The sequence below is a fragment of the Mustela lutreola genome, chromosome 13, assembly GCF_030435805.1.
Source record: "Mustela lutreola isolate mMusLut2 chromosome 13, mMusLut2.pri, whole genome shotgun sequence".
NCBI classification, from domain to species: domain Eukaryota; kingdom Metazoa; phylum Chordata; class Mammalia; order Carnivora; family Mustelidae; genus Mustela; species Mustela lutreola.
This window is the reverse complement of record NC_081302.1, coordinates 78746413-78763202: the sequence shown is the minus strand read 5'-3', so window position 1 is coordinate 78763202 and position 16790 is coordinate 78746413. Positions and strand designations below refer to the sequence as shown.

At 33.3% G+C, this 16790-nt stretch overlaps 1 protein-coding gene across 2 annotated transcripts in view; it reads right to left on the bottom strand.

Moving 5' to 3' along the window:
• The window catches only part of LOC131813534 (phospholipid-transporting ATPase IB-like), a 249604-nt gene that overhangs the window by 29779 nt on the left and 203035 nt on the right, over positions 1-16790 (bottom strand). For both annotated transcript variants that reach the window (XM_059143871.1, XM_059143873.1), the window contains 3 exons: positions 6041-6102; positions 3013-3069; positions 216-323 (listed from right to left, as the gene is read on the bottom strand). In XM_059143871.1, the coding sequence (XP_058999854.1) occupies positions 216-323; positions 3013-3069; positions 6041-6102 (227 nt within the window). The remainder of the gene's footprint in view (positions 1-215; positions 324-3012; positions 3070-6040; positions 6103-16790) is intronic.

Genomic DNA, 16790 nt, shown 5'->3' with positions numbered 1-16790 from the left:
TTATATAGTTTGAAGTAATGAGATTTTAGTTAAAATAATATTTAAAACATCAACCAGAATTTAGTTGGATCACCAACTATTTCTAATTGCTTTGATTTTATATTTTCTTTCCAAATTACTTTGAGAGTAGATAATATAAGCTTTTATTATTAACAAACATAGGTTTTCAAGAGGGTTGTAAAGTATACTCACCACTGACAATTAATAAAACTAACCTGTCCTGCCATTTCAGGAGCAATAGGAATGGTGGGCCATACGAAAGAGTAAATTGCAAAGAACACCAGCCATATAATTATGCTTCCCCAAATGGCGATATGACTAAACTGCAGAAAGAAAAATATTACAGAAACACGTCAACCTTTTCCATTTAAAAGAAAAAAAAGACTCTATCAACTGACAAAATCATTTGTCTAGGTCATATGTACTCATATGAAGAAAAATCTTTTGATTTCTTAATGTTTGAGACTTCCTTTCTAAGAGCCTTCTCAGAATATTTTGCTGTGGATTCAAGGAGCCGTTGTTTAAAGCATCTAAACCAACTATCTTGTCACCTAAGCCAAGTGATATTCAGTGTCTTCAGGGAAACTGTCAACTCTTAATCAGAATTGGTTCATACAATTGGTAGGTTATTCAATGAGACTTCTGCTTCTGTCTACTTATTAAAACAAAGATCTCTTCAGAAAAAAAAAGTCTGAACAGAAAAAGTTTGACCCTATCATATCTATTCTGCATGAATAATTCTGGATCAATGGCAGAAGTTGTGACTCTTAGATTGACTGAAACTGGAAGGTCTTCTGTGCATATCAAAGATGTCTGTCATTCAGATTGAGGATGTTGGTTGAGGGATCACAGTCTGTGCCTGGAGCTGGAACTGTGACACATTCTTAATAGTTAATGCTAAGGAAGTCGGTCCTTCTGTTGATCTGATCAGTTGCCATGTATGATTTGTGTTAGCAGAAGAATCATAAGGAAAATGGATAGGAGACCTGCATTCTAAACCTGGCTAAGCAGGGCATCTCAGAGTTACCCTCTGTGTATAAATCAGTGAATCAAGAGATGATTTATAAAGGACTCAAGTGCTCTCATTCTATTAGGTACTGCTCGCTACTTAATCCTACCTGAACAACAAAAATATGGAGGGAAAAGACCCCATCTGCTACTTTTCAGAGTATTTATTGTTTCTTCTTTGAGTCATTTTCAGAGGTAGTTTTTACGCTCTTTAGAAATAATCTCTTACTCAGAGGATTTCTCTGATTAAATAAAACTGGTCTCCTATGGACTCTCTCTTTATTTTTTTTTAATTTTTTATTTTTTATAAACATATATTTTTATGGACTGTCTCTTATGACCATGCAGGAGATGATGGAAAAGAGAATCAGGTCAAGACTGTGAACTTTAAACTTTTCAAACACTTCAGTGTATTTTCATGCAACCATTCCTTTATTGTTGGCATTAACACATGAGTTGCAATACAAGGCATTTTTTGTGGCTTAAAGAGTATTTTCAGGTAGGTTTGCATCGGGACCATCCCCTTGGGGGCAAGAACAAGCCATTGCGGCTCTGAGATGTATTTTGTTATCTCCCTCTGCCCTGACTCATTCTCTATACCTAAACAGTGGCTGCCAGCATTCTCTTCCCCAGTGAAGAAGCATGGCCCGTACTAGACTCTCCCCATGGGGCAAAGTATCTTATGACTGAAAGTGAGAACCAGTCCATTTTCTTCCTGCCCCAGTCCCCAGGTTCCTTCCTATCTAACATGTGAGCTGGAGGGCAGGAGCCTCATAGCTCGTAGGCCAGAAAAGTTTTGTTAAGTCTGCTTTGGCCTTGAAATACTACCTTATTCATAAATGATATTCACCATATGTAGATAGTATAGATGGTTATGGATCAAAGGAGCACTCTTACTGAAGAGAATTTAACAATAATTAAAAAGGAGGAATAGGAAATCATCATTTATTTATGTAACCTAAGGTAGTATAATACATACAATTGGTGGGCCTTATGTAATGCTAATAAAATATTTTTGTTCAGAACACTTCAGTCCCAGCATTGTGTTGATGTTCCATTGGGGACAGGAGCAGTGAGAACTCTATGTTGATTGCATTGGAGAAGAAATACATGATATACTACATAATCAAAGCTCTCCAGAGGTGACAGGCTAATAAAAATTTATTTTCTCTCATAAACTTTTGAATACAACTTGGAAAGCAATTTATTTATGGGTATATATGTGTACATGTACATATAGATTCACTTAAGTTATTGCCCAGTTCATAAAAACATTCTACTTATCAGAAGTTCTACTTTTAAGAATATCTTAGGGAAATTATTACTCATGACTGTTAAGGATACGTACATCTGTGTTCATAACAGTACTGATTATATATTATTTATAGTAACAGAAGCTAGAACAATTATTCTAAAAATAATGTAAATAAGCATCCAGGTGATAAAATATTATATAGTCATTAAATAAGATAAAAATATTAAAGATATAGAAAAATATTGAAGATCTAGTATTAAGTGAAAAAAGCAGATTACAAAATATTAGCTAACTTAGAATTCTATTTTTATGAAAACAAAACCAAACCAAGCACACATAAAACAAAGACTGAAAGAATAGAACAAAAATCAAAACGTCCATGTCACTGATACTGAAAGGTATGGGCAATTTGAATTTCTTTCTTTTTCTGTATTTGCTAAATTTTCTGTTATAATTCTGTTCCTTGATAATAATAATGAATTAAGGATCTCATGTAATGCTAATGTAAGAATCTCTAATGTCATGATAAATTGAATCTATTTCTAAGATGTAAGGCCGGGAAATGAATATTTTAAGACATTAGATTGCTAATATGCCGCCATCCAGTTTAAATCATCACTTGAATATGCAAAACAGAGGGTAGGTAAAATAGGAAGATGAGAAATGCTTATCACTTTTCCAAACCTTAGAAGTAAATCAACATGCAAACAACTATACTGGATTGAGGAAGTACCCTGAAGAATACTCACTTTATTCCAAGATTGTGTCTCCAAACCAGCTTTCAGACAGACAGTAACAACTACGTACTGTGCAAGGAGATGAGAAGGGGAAACAGATTGGAAAAATGTGTTAAATTTTCCATTAGAATTCAGGTCACCTCCCTCTTTCCTGATTGCCTCCACCCAATCCCTGTTCTCCATGTCCAGTGAATTCTGGTTTCATAGGTTTTGCTAGGTTTTAATTGAGGAGAGAATGTAGTACTGTTCAATTAATGTTTCATTTGTAGAAGCCCTTTAACATATGACAAAAATCATGCTTATATCATATATATATATATATTTACATTCTTTATAAATAGCATGGAAGATTTCTTTCTGATTAGAAGCCCAAGTGATAAAAGGCACAGCTGAACAGGGTAGATTGAAATCATTATAAAGAGCATTTTGGCTATTCTTGGCCTTTTGCATTTCATATATACATATTTTAGAAATAGCCCATCAGGCATCTGGGGCTTTTGATTGGAACTATAATGAATCTATAAATCAACTTGAAGGGAGCTGATTTCCTCATAGTCTTGAGTATTCCAATTAATGAGCATGATATATTTCTCCATTTAGATGTTCTTAATTTCTCCAATAAAGTCTTATAATTTTCTTCAGAGGTCTTGGACATCATTTGTTAAATTTGTTCGTGTTTTTCCTTTGTTGGATACTATGGTAAAATAGTATATAATTTTTCTTAATTTTCTAAATATTTACTGCTGGTATATTGAAATATATTTGGTTTTTAAAACATTGGCCAATAGCCAGCAAATTGCCAACCTCTTTTATTGGTTGTAATATTTTATTTGTAGAATTTTTTGCTTTTTCTGTGTATACACGTAATCATCTCTGATTAAAAACCAATTTTTCCCCTTTTCAAGGCTTGTGCTCCTTTTTTCATCTTCTTACTGTGTTGATTAGTAACTCCTCCACAGTGTTGGAAAGAGATGGTAATACTGAGCAACTGTCTTATTTTTCATCTTATTCTTAGTCTCAAAAACAAAAAAAAGCTCTCGGTGTTTCATTAAGTCTGATTTTGTCACAGTGTGGGTTCCTGTGCAACAACAAATGTGTGATATACACTGAGTGTTTAAGGTCCTGCTTTTGAAGCAGACTTTATGTTCATTCCCTAGCTCTAGAGTCAGCATTCTAGCTAGCCTCCATCACCTCATCTAAACTATTCCAAAACCTTAAAGTTGCCAAGGCTCTGGCCTCTACCTACTGCTCCAAGTTCATCTTTGCCATTATCCTGAACCTCCCTTTCCCAACATGTGGTTCACACTGTGCTCTAGTTCCATTGTCCTTCTTTAATTCCCTGAAAACATTAGGGTGTCTTCTATCTCCCTGCAGGTTTACTGTATCCCTCCAGGCACTATCTTTGGGCCTAGTTCCTCCGACCCACTGGCATGGAAACAGTGTATCAGCAGAGCTGAGTTAATGATCTCACTGTGCTGACCCTGCCAACTCGACCATTTCTCCTTTGGCATCTCATTTTGAGGTATTTAGCATTGGTGTAGTCCCCTTTCCTTCTTTAATTGCTGTGCTAAATTTATTTCGCTATAATTTGTTAGTGGTGGCTTTATTATCTATATCCCCCCCCTCCTTTGGAGAGAGAGACTCCATGAGAGATCAAGTTACTCTGGCATCTTAACAAGGACTGTATATCCATTTGTATATATGCATACATATCTGTATGTGAGGAGGTCTGAAAAGAAGGAAAGTTGCTGTATGCATATGTCCAAATAAATAAGAAACTTCTATCTAATCACAATTGATGTTTAGGCCTATATAATATTGAGTTAAAGCTATACCCAGTAACAGGAAATAATAAATACAACCAGCTCAAGTGAAAAGAGGCAATATGCCAATACATTGCTTCTTACGTAGAAACAACATGGGGAAAAATGGTTTTTAGTTTTCTTGTTCCAAAATATGTTGTTAAATGAAAAGGAATAACATGCAGAGGAATATGTTTCTACTTCCATGCCAAAGAGATAACCTAAATTAAATATGCATCTATAATTTTTAGAATTATGAGTAAGAAACTAGTGGCAGACACAAAACTCAGAAGCCATAAAGTAAAATATCAATAAATGTAACCACATAAAACTAATAGGAAGAATATATGCATGACAAAAATGTCACGAAAAGTGAAAGTGTAAAACCGGGAATATATTTTTGTAACAAATATGAGAAAAAAATTAATCTCCTTAACATATAAATATCTATGAATAATTAGTAATAAAAAGACCAGCAAACTAATAAGACTGCTAAAGTAATTCAACAAGCCTTCACAAAAGAAGAAATGAAAGTGTTTTCTCACTTCATGCAAATATGTTTTTCTTCAAGGCAAAAACTATAATAGAATACAATTTTACCATTCAATCAGAAAGTGTGATAAGACTACCTACCACCCATAGGGGCTTGGGAAAATTGATATTCTCATAACTAGATGTTATAAGAATAACCTCTTTGGGAGATAATTTAGTAATGATTTTCAAAATTTACAATACCCTCTGATCCAGCAATTACACCCCTGGAAATTTATCCTACAGATATACTTACTCGTGGGCATAAAAGAATAACCTTTGCAGGATTGTTGGTAATGGCAAAGGACTCCGATTTTAATGTCCACTACTAGGAGACTGGCTAAATAAATAGTGGTGAGTTAGTCACAAAAGCAGCTCTGAAAGAATGAAGTAGATATTTATGGGCTGGCTTGAAGCCATCAGTAAGGTATATTGTATAGTGAAAAAACAAGATATGGAACGTACCTCCCTAACTGTACAAAAAAAAGGGAGGACATAGACATTTGTTAAATGTATTTCATATTTCTAGAAGTTATACATATACGTGTGTATAGATACTCCCACACATATACACACATGCATATGAAACCATTGTAATAATTCCTTCTTGGAAAAGATATTGGAGCATGAGGGAGATTTAAAATTTATGACATCCTTATAATACCTGAATTTTCCAATTAAAAACTAGAAAAAGCAATTGATCTTACCGTGTAAATAAAATTTCCAAGAAACAAGTAGTCTGTAGTGTAACCCCCTTGTAAGACCATATCTGAAAAATGAAAAAGTCATTTTTTATCTTTATTGAGTCTGAAACAATAGATTGGAATTTATTTTTGCTAAAAAGACCCATACTGGCCACCAAAAATGTTTCTCAATTATTGGTCATATTTCTAAAGTGACAACAATGCTTGCTTTGCCTGTCACGATTGTGACATTTTTCCATTTCTTACTCTCTCCAAAGATATATTAAGCGAAAAGGGAGTAAATAAATTGCAAAGAGTACATGAATATGATTATGAGACCTAGTTTCACATGCATATAAACCGTCTGGCAAACTGAAAGTCTGAACAATCTCATGAGTGCTGTTAGGAAACAAGGCGATGATTTTAAGCATTTTAAAAACACACTTTTCACTCTTTTTCTTTTCCAGGATTACTAAAATAATCAACCTAACAGATAATTTAAATTTACAATGGAATCTCATATTCTCTTATTGCTAAGTCTGCTATAACTTATGAATTTCATTCTGTATAAAGGCTTAAAACTATCTCATGATTAGGATGATTTTTTCACTTATTTTCACTTTTAAAAATTCCCAAATATATAATTGTGTTTCTGGTCCTGGTTGATATGGAAATTTGAGGGTATAAATTCTGGATCCTAATACTCATTCAGAAGCTCACTTACTCCATTTTCTCTTGATTAGAACCCACTAAAAAACACAAATCTCAGGGCCCCTGGGTGGCTCAGAGGGTTAAGCCTCTGCCTTCGGCTCAGGTCATGATCCAGGGTCCTGGGATTGAGCCCCACATTGGGTTCTCTGCTCAGTTGGGAGCGTGCTTCCTTTTCTCTCTGCCTGCCTCTCTGCCTACTTGTGATCTTTCTCTCTGTCAAATAAAGAATTAAAATCTTAAAAAACAAAAACAAACACAAGTCTCATACCCTTTCTTAAAATTATCTGTACTGGAATATTAAGGCATCTCATTGAGAGAAACTATAGGTAAGTATGTGGACCAGGTTAAACTAGCTAGGGAAGTAACAATCTTGAGTTTGGATTGTGGAGAGACCTAACTTGGTGAGTTTTAATGGGAATGGGGTGATAGTATGGATGAGAATAATCTTGTAATTGACTAGAAACAGGGAGAAAACTGCAAGGAAAGGCCGTACTGAGTCACGTTGTCCAGACACATATTCACAAAGGGAAGAGAGAAATTATAAGCTTTGTTGGGAAAAGGGAAACTTCTGGTTTGCACATGGTGATGTGAAACAAATTCTTTTCCTTCCAGATATTATACTAAATCAATGATGCAAAAAGAGAAAACCTCCACAGAATCTATGTCAGGGAAACTATGAGACAAAACTCCCACAGTCTCAGAAAGTTAATGAGGGCTTCCAAAGCAGTGAAGGTGAACAGAAACTATGCTGGGTGATGATAAAAGCACTGGCACAAAGTAAGTATCAGGCTGGCCAAGGGAGCAGACCTCGAAATATCAGCAAAACTGCTCTCCTTAAAAGAACCTTCTTCCAGTAGCTGGGAAAGAAAAATCTAATTTCTTGAGGAAATTATATAAATGAAGCAGGCACAACATCCATTAAAAGAGACTATAGGAAAAAATTCTATGTGATGTGTGGTTACTATAAATTTGTCTAATGTATGTGTTGGAAATTAGTTTGAAACCAGGGCTCCTGGGTGGCTCAGTCAGTTTAGCATCCCACTCTTGATTTCAGCCCAGGTTATGATCTCAGAGTCGTGAGATGGAGCCCCATGCTGAGCTATGTGCTCAGCACAGAGTCTGCTTAAGATTCTCTCTCACCCTCTGCCCTCCCCCCATTCACACCATTAATTAATTAATTAATTAATTAAAATAAAACCTTTAAACCAAAGAAAAAGAAAATTGTTTGAAAGCAAATTACTAGAAGAGCACCAAAATTTATTAGATGAAGTATACTCACCAACGAATTAAAAAAAAAAAAAAAACCATTATAACCAGCCAAAAAAGAAATGATTGGTGAAGCCAGAGCAAAAAGACTTTTTTTAAGCATTTGATATATTTAGCTGTAGAATTAAAGCAAAAATGAAAAACAATACAGTGCTAGAATGATCAATCTAATTATAATTGTTCAACACCCAGACAATGGGGGAATGATGTAATTTATGTAATATCCAGGGGTACAAGTTAATTAGATGGGAAGTCAAGTAAGTTTGCAGATTTTCTCATCTATAATTGGGAGTCAATAAAGAATATTCAAAGCTAACAATCAAGAAATTACAAGTTTATGTAAAGGTATGCCATGTTCAAGATAATGGGTTGCTAGAGGAAAGAGAAGGGAGAAGGAAAGATGGGAAACATAATTTCATCATACTTGGAAACCAGTGAATTTCTTCAAAGAAACAGAGCACTGTCTATATAAACTTATAATAAAAACAAGCTTAAGAAAAAAATTCAAACCTTCCTGAATATGAGAAGACAATGCAGAAAAAACCCACAAAGAAAGCCAAGCACATAAAGATTAGAAAAATACATTAAAACAGGAAGTGCAAAGTCAAATGAGATTTCAAACAAAACCTGTTTTTTAAAAAATGACTCTCTGTGTCTCAAAAACAAAACCCAATTCTATGCAGTATAAAAACAACAGACCTAAAAAAAAAAGTAATTCATAAAGTTTGAAAAGTAAATTACAGGCAAGGATAGTAATATTAAGAAGATACTGAGGCTGAAAAGAACTAAACAAGACAAAGAAGAGAAATTTGTAATGCCAAATGGTACAGTTGCAATGCATATGAAACAACTAGAAATATTGGTGCAACAAATAACAAACATTTCTAAACTATAAATCATGAGAAATCAAAAGGGGAACAAATATGTTAGTAGAAGTAGTAGACTTTAACTTACCTTTCTCAGTACATGACAGACTAGTGACAAAAGAAAAAAATTAGCAAGACCAGGACTTTTCCCTCCACCTGTTAAGAAGAAACAGTCATTTCCCTCTTTCTATAATCAATTAGAAAGTTGAACAAAACATACGAAATAAATTTTTCAGACACTGGCCAAAAAACAGCACAAGACTGATCCCTGAGAGAGGGGGAAAGAATTAGGTGAGACCTACCAATGCCCTGACTTCATAGTTGGAGGCAATTTCTGGTTGTGGCAGAGAGGAAGAACCCAAAGGTGGGTCAACATTTTGAGTGAGTTGATGAGACAGACATTGAATTTTAGAGAGGCCAAGATGGCTGAAGCAGAAGTGAACACTGGAAATGAGGGAACAATGCTAAGAATGAGTTCTAGAAAGTCACAGGAGGTCCTCATAAGTCTTTGGCTGAATGCCAGTCTGCATACATATACTGAGAAATTTCCTAAGGTCACCAAAAAGCAATTTGGAATACCAAATTACCACAGAACTGCAAGTTGAAAATTTCCAGATCTAATACAAAGCTGAGATTTACTCAAATTTCCATGGGCCAAAATAGAGAGACGTCATTTAATATAGGAAACATTCAGTAGACATCCAAGAAGAGCTAACATTTGTATAGGAACTAAATGACTTCTATAGTAAAATACTCTAGACTCAAAGAAGTAAAACAGATCTTAGAAGGCTCAAACTATTCATAGGGAATGTAACTACCTGCCAAAACAAAGTCCAAATATTTAAAGTATACAACAGAAAATATCCAGCAGCATAAAATTCACAATGTCCAGTATCCATTATAAAAGTATGATATATGAAGAAACACTATAAGCATAAGCAGGGGGAAAATTGGTAATAGAACCAACACAGAAATAACAGACATGTTGGAATTAGCAGAAAAATCTATAAGATAGCTATTATAAGTATCACAGTTATACTCAGGCATTTGAAAAAAACGAGAGAAAGGAAAGATGTAAAGAACTAATTAGAATATGTAGAGATGTAAGAGTATTAACACATGGAAGGAAAATGTCATTGATTTGATATTAACTGCAAGAGACTGCTAAATAAAAGATCTGTGAACTTAAAGACACGGCAAAAGAAACTAAAAATGAACCAAAAGAGAAAAAAAAGATGGTATAAATGAACAGAGAGGTGGGAAAATATCAAGAGTTCCAACAGATGTGTAGTTGGAGTCTCAGAAGAAAGGGAAAAAGACCTCTATGAAAAACTAACATCATAATTAATGGTAAAAAGAATTTTTTCCTCCTAGGAGGAAAAAAGCAAAAATGTCCACACTCATTACTTTTATTTAACATTGTTCTGGAGGTCATAGACTCTGCATCAGTGTAAGAAAAAAATAAATGAAAGGAAAGGAACTAAACCTATTTTTATTCATAAACAACATTGTTATATATATAGAAAATCCTAATGAAGCAAAAAATAGCTACTAGAACAAATAGTGAATTTAGCAAGGACATGGGATGCAAGTTACTGTAAGAAATAAAATATTTCTAAATACTAATAATGAAAAATTAGAAAATAAGATCTAAAAATCATTTATAGTAGCATTCAAAACTTGAACACTGGTGGGTATGTTTAACAAAAGATGTGCCAAGACCATACATTAAAAACTCTGAAACAGGGGCGCCTGGCTGGCTCAATGGGTTAAGCCTCTGCCTTCAGCTCAGGTCATGATCTCAGGGTCCTGGGATCGAGCTCTGCATCAGGCTCTCTGCTCAGCAGGGAGCCTGTGTCCTTTCCTCTCTCTCTCTGCCTGCCTCTCTGCTTACCTGTGATCTCTCTCTGTCAAATAAATAAATAAACTCTTAAAAAAAAAAAACCTCTGAAACATTTCTGAGAGAAATGAAGGACAACTTAAATCATTGGAAAGATATACTATGTTTATGAAGTGGAAGACTCAGTAATATTAAAATATCAATTTTCCAATTTTCCTGAAGTTAATCTATAGATTAAATGCAATTGCAATCTAAATCCCAGTATTTTTAGTTAGAATTTGAAAAGCTGATTTTTAATAATTCATATTGAAATTCAAACAACCTAGAACAGCCAAGTTTTTTCAGAGAAGTTTTACTACCTGGTTCAGGATTTAAATATGAAATACAGTTGTCAAGACAATATGGTCCCAGAATAGACATGCAGACCAATGAAATAGACATGTAGATCACTGAAACAGTTTTCAGATATAGATCTATACAAACAGTCTCAAAGATGTCAACATAATTTCATGGGAAAAGCATAATCTTTTCAATAAAAGGTACTATAACAATTGGATATCAATATGCAAAAAATAAAACTCAACTCTTACCTCAAACCATAAACAAAAATTAAAACAGATCAGAAAACTAAACATAAAACTTAAAAAGAGAAAACTTCTAAGAGAAAACAGCATTAAGTCTTTGTAAACTTGGGGTGGGGAAAAGATTTCTTAGGACAAAAAGAAAAGCATAGACCATAAAAATGTTTCAATAAATTGTACTTAAAATTTAATACTTCTGATTTTAATAATAAAAGAAAATTAGTCAAGGAATAGATTAAGGGGAAAACTTACAACATATACATGAAAAAGGACTCTTATCTAGAAAGTACTCTTGCAACTCCCTAAGACAATAATTCAATTAAAAAATGGGCAAAGAACTTTGGAAAAAACTTCCAAGCAAACAATCACACTTAAGAGTGTCTAAATGATTAGTCATCAGAAAAAGGCAAAATAAAATCATGAAGAACTAGTGTATAAATATTTTAGTGATGTTGTAAATGATTAGTGATACATGATAAAATGGGGTCCACTTAGTCACATTGAATTTCTAATTTAAGATTATCTGATAAGAAGCCATCATACAAGAAAAATTATAGTCCCTGGTTTATATATATCCAAGTTGCAAATGGCCTCCCCATACAATGGGCTTCTATGGCAACAGAACATTTCAAGACCTTTTTGTGAGGATCTCATGCCCAGGTCTTGATCCCTGCCCACATCACCACTCCTGCTTTCCTGCCCGAAGAGCCTATACCACCACAGATGCTGGACATTCCCAGCTGCAACTTGCACAACACCCCCCTCAATCTCGGAGAACTCAAAGTGGGTAAAAAATTGTGATATTGAGCAGTCAGTGACACCACTATAAATAAATTAAGAAGGAAAAATATATCCCAAGTTCTAAATAATTTAATAACCTTTTAGAATAAAATTTTCATTAGCTGTAAATCACTAGAAATGGAATTGATACTATAGAATACAAAGCATAGTAAAACATAAAAACAATGAGAACATTTTTGAAATATGGAAAATCATCATTCCTTGCCTGTTTGCACTTATACTAGAGCAGTAATTACCAAACTTGTCTCTACTTTGGAATATTCTGGTGAGCTTCGTGAGCTAGTGATGCCTGTGGCCTAACCAAAGAGATTGTGATTCAGTTGGTAAGGGGATGGTCTGGATTTGGAATTTAAAAAAAAAAAAATTCTTCCACCAATTCTAACATATAGACAAGTTTGGGAAATGCTGTAGTTAGTAGAAAATGGTAGGGATGATGATCCTCTCTCTTTACTTATTTTTAGTGTCTTGCATTAACTGATTCCATATGATACAAGTTAAAACATAAAGAACACTATGTAGGTAACATAAACCTGGTCAGTTACATTTAGTATGACACATTTTGGCTGAATTTACAAAGTAGGAACCTGGAAACACTGGTTGTCACCTCACTTGACTTCATAATGGTGAGTGAAAGTTTATGATGATGTAGTTTGTTTGCTTGTTATGTAGAAAACACCTTTAAATTTGAACATTAATTTTTTAGGTTTAGGTTTAAGTCTAAATTTTTAGGTTTAGGTTTAATAGGTTTAAGGTGTTAAACCTATTAGTGCCCAGATCTCCACCAGGTGTGAGCAGTTAAATAATTCAGTCCCATTAACTTTTAAGGAAATTGGCAAAGATTATTTTATTTAAGTTAGTCCTCTGTCCTACCCAGAAAGCATGAATAACCTGTAATTGCTTATTCCTTATAGAGAATGTGAGGGTGTTGTGTGTGTGTGTGTGCGCACACGCGCATGTGCATGCTGGGGGACATGTTAAATGTCATGAGATTGAAAATTTTTGTGAATCTCAGAGAAAAATGCTAAAAAATGAAAGCCTTAGAAAATTAGTTTAATATATGACATTAACAACATAATTTCTATGAAATACTAATTTAGTACAACCATGGTATTTCTGGTTCTGGATTTGCAGCATTATTACTACAGTGGTTCAGATCCCATTCTGTATTTTGAGGATGATCTATGATCCCCCAAATACATTCTATTTACTATGTAGTGAGCATTCTTTTCTCCAGACTACTTGCTATATTATGAAATTAGTCTTCATTAACATTTTTCAAACCAGATTTATTGAGATATAATTTACATACCATTCATCCACACACTTAAAATGTACAGTTCAGTGGCTTTTACTATATTAACAGAGTCTTGCAACTATCAGCATAATCAATTTGGAACACTTCTATTCCTCCCAAAAGAACCCCCAAACCCCTTATCTGTCACTGCCCATCCCTCCAACCCCCTAGCCTTAGGTGAACACTAATCTACTTTCTGTCTCTATATATTTGCCTGTCTGGACATTTCCTATAAATAGACTCACACAGTATGTGGTCCTTGTGACTGGCTTCTTTCATTTAGTATAATGTTTTCAAGATTCATCACTGTTGTAGCAGGAACAATACTTCATTCCTTTTTATTAACACTATTCCATTGTATGGATGTGGCACATATCCACTGTATATCCATTCACTGAGTAATGAACATTTGGCTGATATGAATAGTGCTGCTAAGTGCACAAATTTTTCTGTGGGTGTAGATTTTAATTTCTCTTGGGCATATTCCTAGCAGTGTAATTGCTAGATAATAGATAACTCAATGCTTAACCGTTACAGGAAATGCCAGACTGTTTCCCGAAGCAGCTACGCCATGTTACATTTCTTGTCAGCTGTGTAAGAGGGTTCCAATTTCCACATCCTTGTCAATATTTATTGCTATATATCATTTGATTATAGCCATCCTAATAGACATGAAGTAGTACCTCATTGTGGTTTTAATTTGCATTTAATGATTAATGATGTTGAACATCTTTTCATGTATTTATTAGTTATATATCTTTTGGGGGAAAACATCTATTCAAATCTTTTTTATGTTTTAAAAATTGGGTCTTTTTGTCTTGGACTGTTGAGCTGTGAGCATTCTTTATATAGTCCAGATAGAAATCTTTGTTATAAATATAATGGACAGATGTTTTGTTCCATTCTAAGGGTTGTATTTTCACTTATTGAAGTATAATTAACATACAATGTTTTACTACTTTCAGGTGTAAAACATTAGATAATTCTATCCATTAGTCACTGCTCACCATAAGTGTTAGTCACCACCTACTACAATACAAGGTTATTACAATATTATTGACTATATTCTCTATTCTGTGTATTTCATCTTCATGACTTATTTTATAAATGGAAGTTTGTACCTCTTAATCCCCTTTATCTATTTCAGTTTGGAAGATTGTATATTTCTAGGAATTTATCCACTTATTCTAGGTTGTCCAATTTGTTGGCATATAATATTTCATGATATTCTCATATTTTTGTATTTGTATGGTGATGGTGGTATTTCTCCTCCTTCATCTTGGACTTTGAGTCCTCTCTTTTTATTAAAGAGTGGCTAAAGGTTTATCCATTTTGCTTATCTTTTCAAAGAACCAGCTCTTGATTTCATTGATCTTGTTTATTATATTTTTTTGTTTTATATTTTTGCTTTCTTAATTGTGTCTTCTGATGCACAAGTTTTTTTCAAGTCCACTTGTGTTGTGTTGTGGTTTCATATAACTAAGAATCTTCACCTAACCAAAGCCAAAAATATTTATCCCTATCCATCCTTCTAAAATATATTGATACTTTTAGCTCTTACATTTAGTTCTATAATCTATTTGGGTTTACTTGTGTATTTTGTGTGTGGTACATGTTCAGATTTACTCTTGTATATGAATATCCACTTACTTCAGAACTATTTTTCAAAAAGACTAACTATTCTTTCCCACCCTCCACTGAATTACATTGGTATACTCATTAAATATCAATAATAAATATGAGGATTTCTTAATTTTATTCATTGGATTATCTATATCTATACTTATTCCAATATTGCATCATCTTGATTACTGTAGCTTTGGAGTAAGTTTTGAAATCAAGAAGTGTGAGTTCTCCAACTTTGTTTTTCTTTTTAAAGATTGTTTTAGCTATTCTGAGTCACTTATATTTTCATACAAATTTTAGAATCAACTTGTCCAGTTCTGCAAAGTCAGATGGTACTTTGAAAATGATTTATTTTGGCCTTTAGATTGACTTGGGAATTATTGCCAGCGTATCATTATTATATCTTCCAATCCACAAACATGGGCTATCTTTACATTCATTTAAGTCTTCATTAATGTCTTTCAACAATGTTTTGCAATTTTCAAAGTAAAAATTTTGCACTTTTGTTAAATTTATTTCTAAGTATTTTCTTCCTTTTATTCCATAGTTAATATAATTGTTTTCTTAATATAATTTTTTGGTTTCTTATTTCTGTTGTATAGAAATAAAATGAATTTTTGTATATTAATCTTATACCCTGAAACCTTAATTTGTTACTTCTAAAAGTATTTTAATGTTAGCATTTTATATACATAACATATAATTTTAGCATCCTATATATATATATATATATATATAAAATCATGTCATATGAAAATAGAGATCATTTTAATTTTACTTTTCTAATCTGGGTGATCTTCATTGCATTTTCGTGTCCAGCTGCACTGCCTAAAATTTTAGTACAATAGTGAGTAGGAATGTTAGAAATGATATCTTTGTCCTGTTCTTGATTTTAGGGGAAAGCATTCAGTCTTTCACCATTAAGCAAAATGTTAACTGTGGTTTTTGTAGATTTTATTTTTAATCAATTGAGGAAGATCCATTCTATTCCTACATTGTTGACTGCTTTTATCCTGAAGAGGTATTGGCTTTTGTCAAATCCATTTTCTGAATTTATTGAGATGATCATGTAGTTTTTATCCTTCATTGTTATGATGTCTTACATTCTTTTTGGATGTTAAGCCAATTTTGCATTCTTGCGATAAATCCCATTTGGTGTTTATGTATAGCCCTATATATAATTCTAGTTTTGTCATGTTTGATAGTTTGATGAAAATTTTGCATTTGTACTCTTCTATAAAATTTCTTTTAAAATCAGTTATGAAAATAGAGAAGAAATATCATTTATACCATCTTACATGATTACGTAATTTCCTTTGCCAATGTTCTTGTAGACTGGATTTACTTATTTTTAATCTGAGGAACTTCTTTTAGTATTTCTTGGAAAGTGTGTATTATAGTAACAAGTCTTCTCATTTCTCTGTTAATATGGGAATATCTTTATTTTGCCTCCATTTTTGAAAGACTATTTTGCTGGGCATAAGATTCTTGGTTGACAGGTATTTCATTCTTTCAAAACTTTGAATTTGTCATCCCACTGCCTTCTGGCCTCCATTTTTTTGGGTGCAATGAGAAGTCATCTGAAAATCTTATTGGAGCTCCCTTGTACCTGAGTCATTGTTCTTTTGCTGCTTTTAATCTTATCCCATCATTTTTGGCTTTCAAAATTTTTGCTACAATGTGTCTCAATATAGATCTCTTTGAAGTTATCTCACTTAAAGTTCACTGAGCCCCCTTGAATGTACACATTAATGTTATTAAGCTAATTTGAAGCTCTTTAGCTATAATT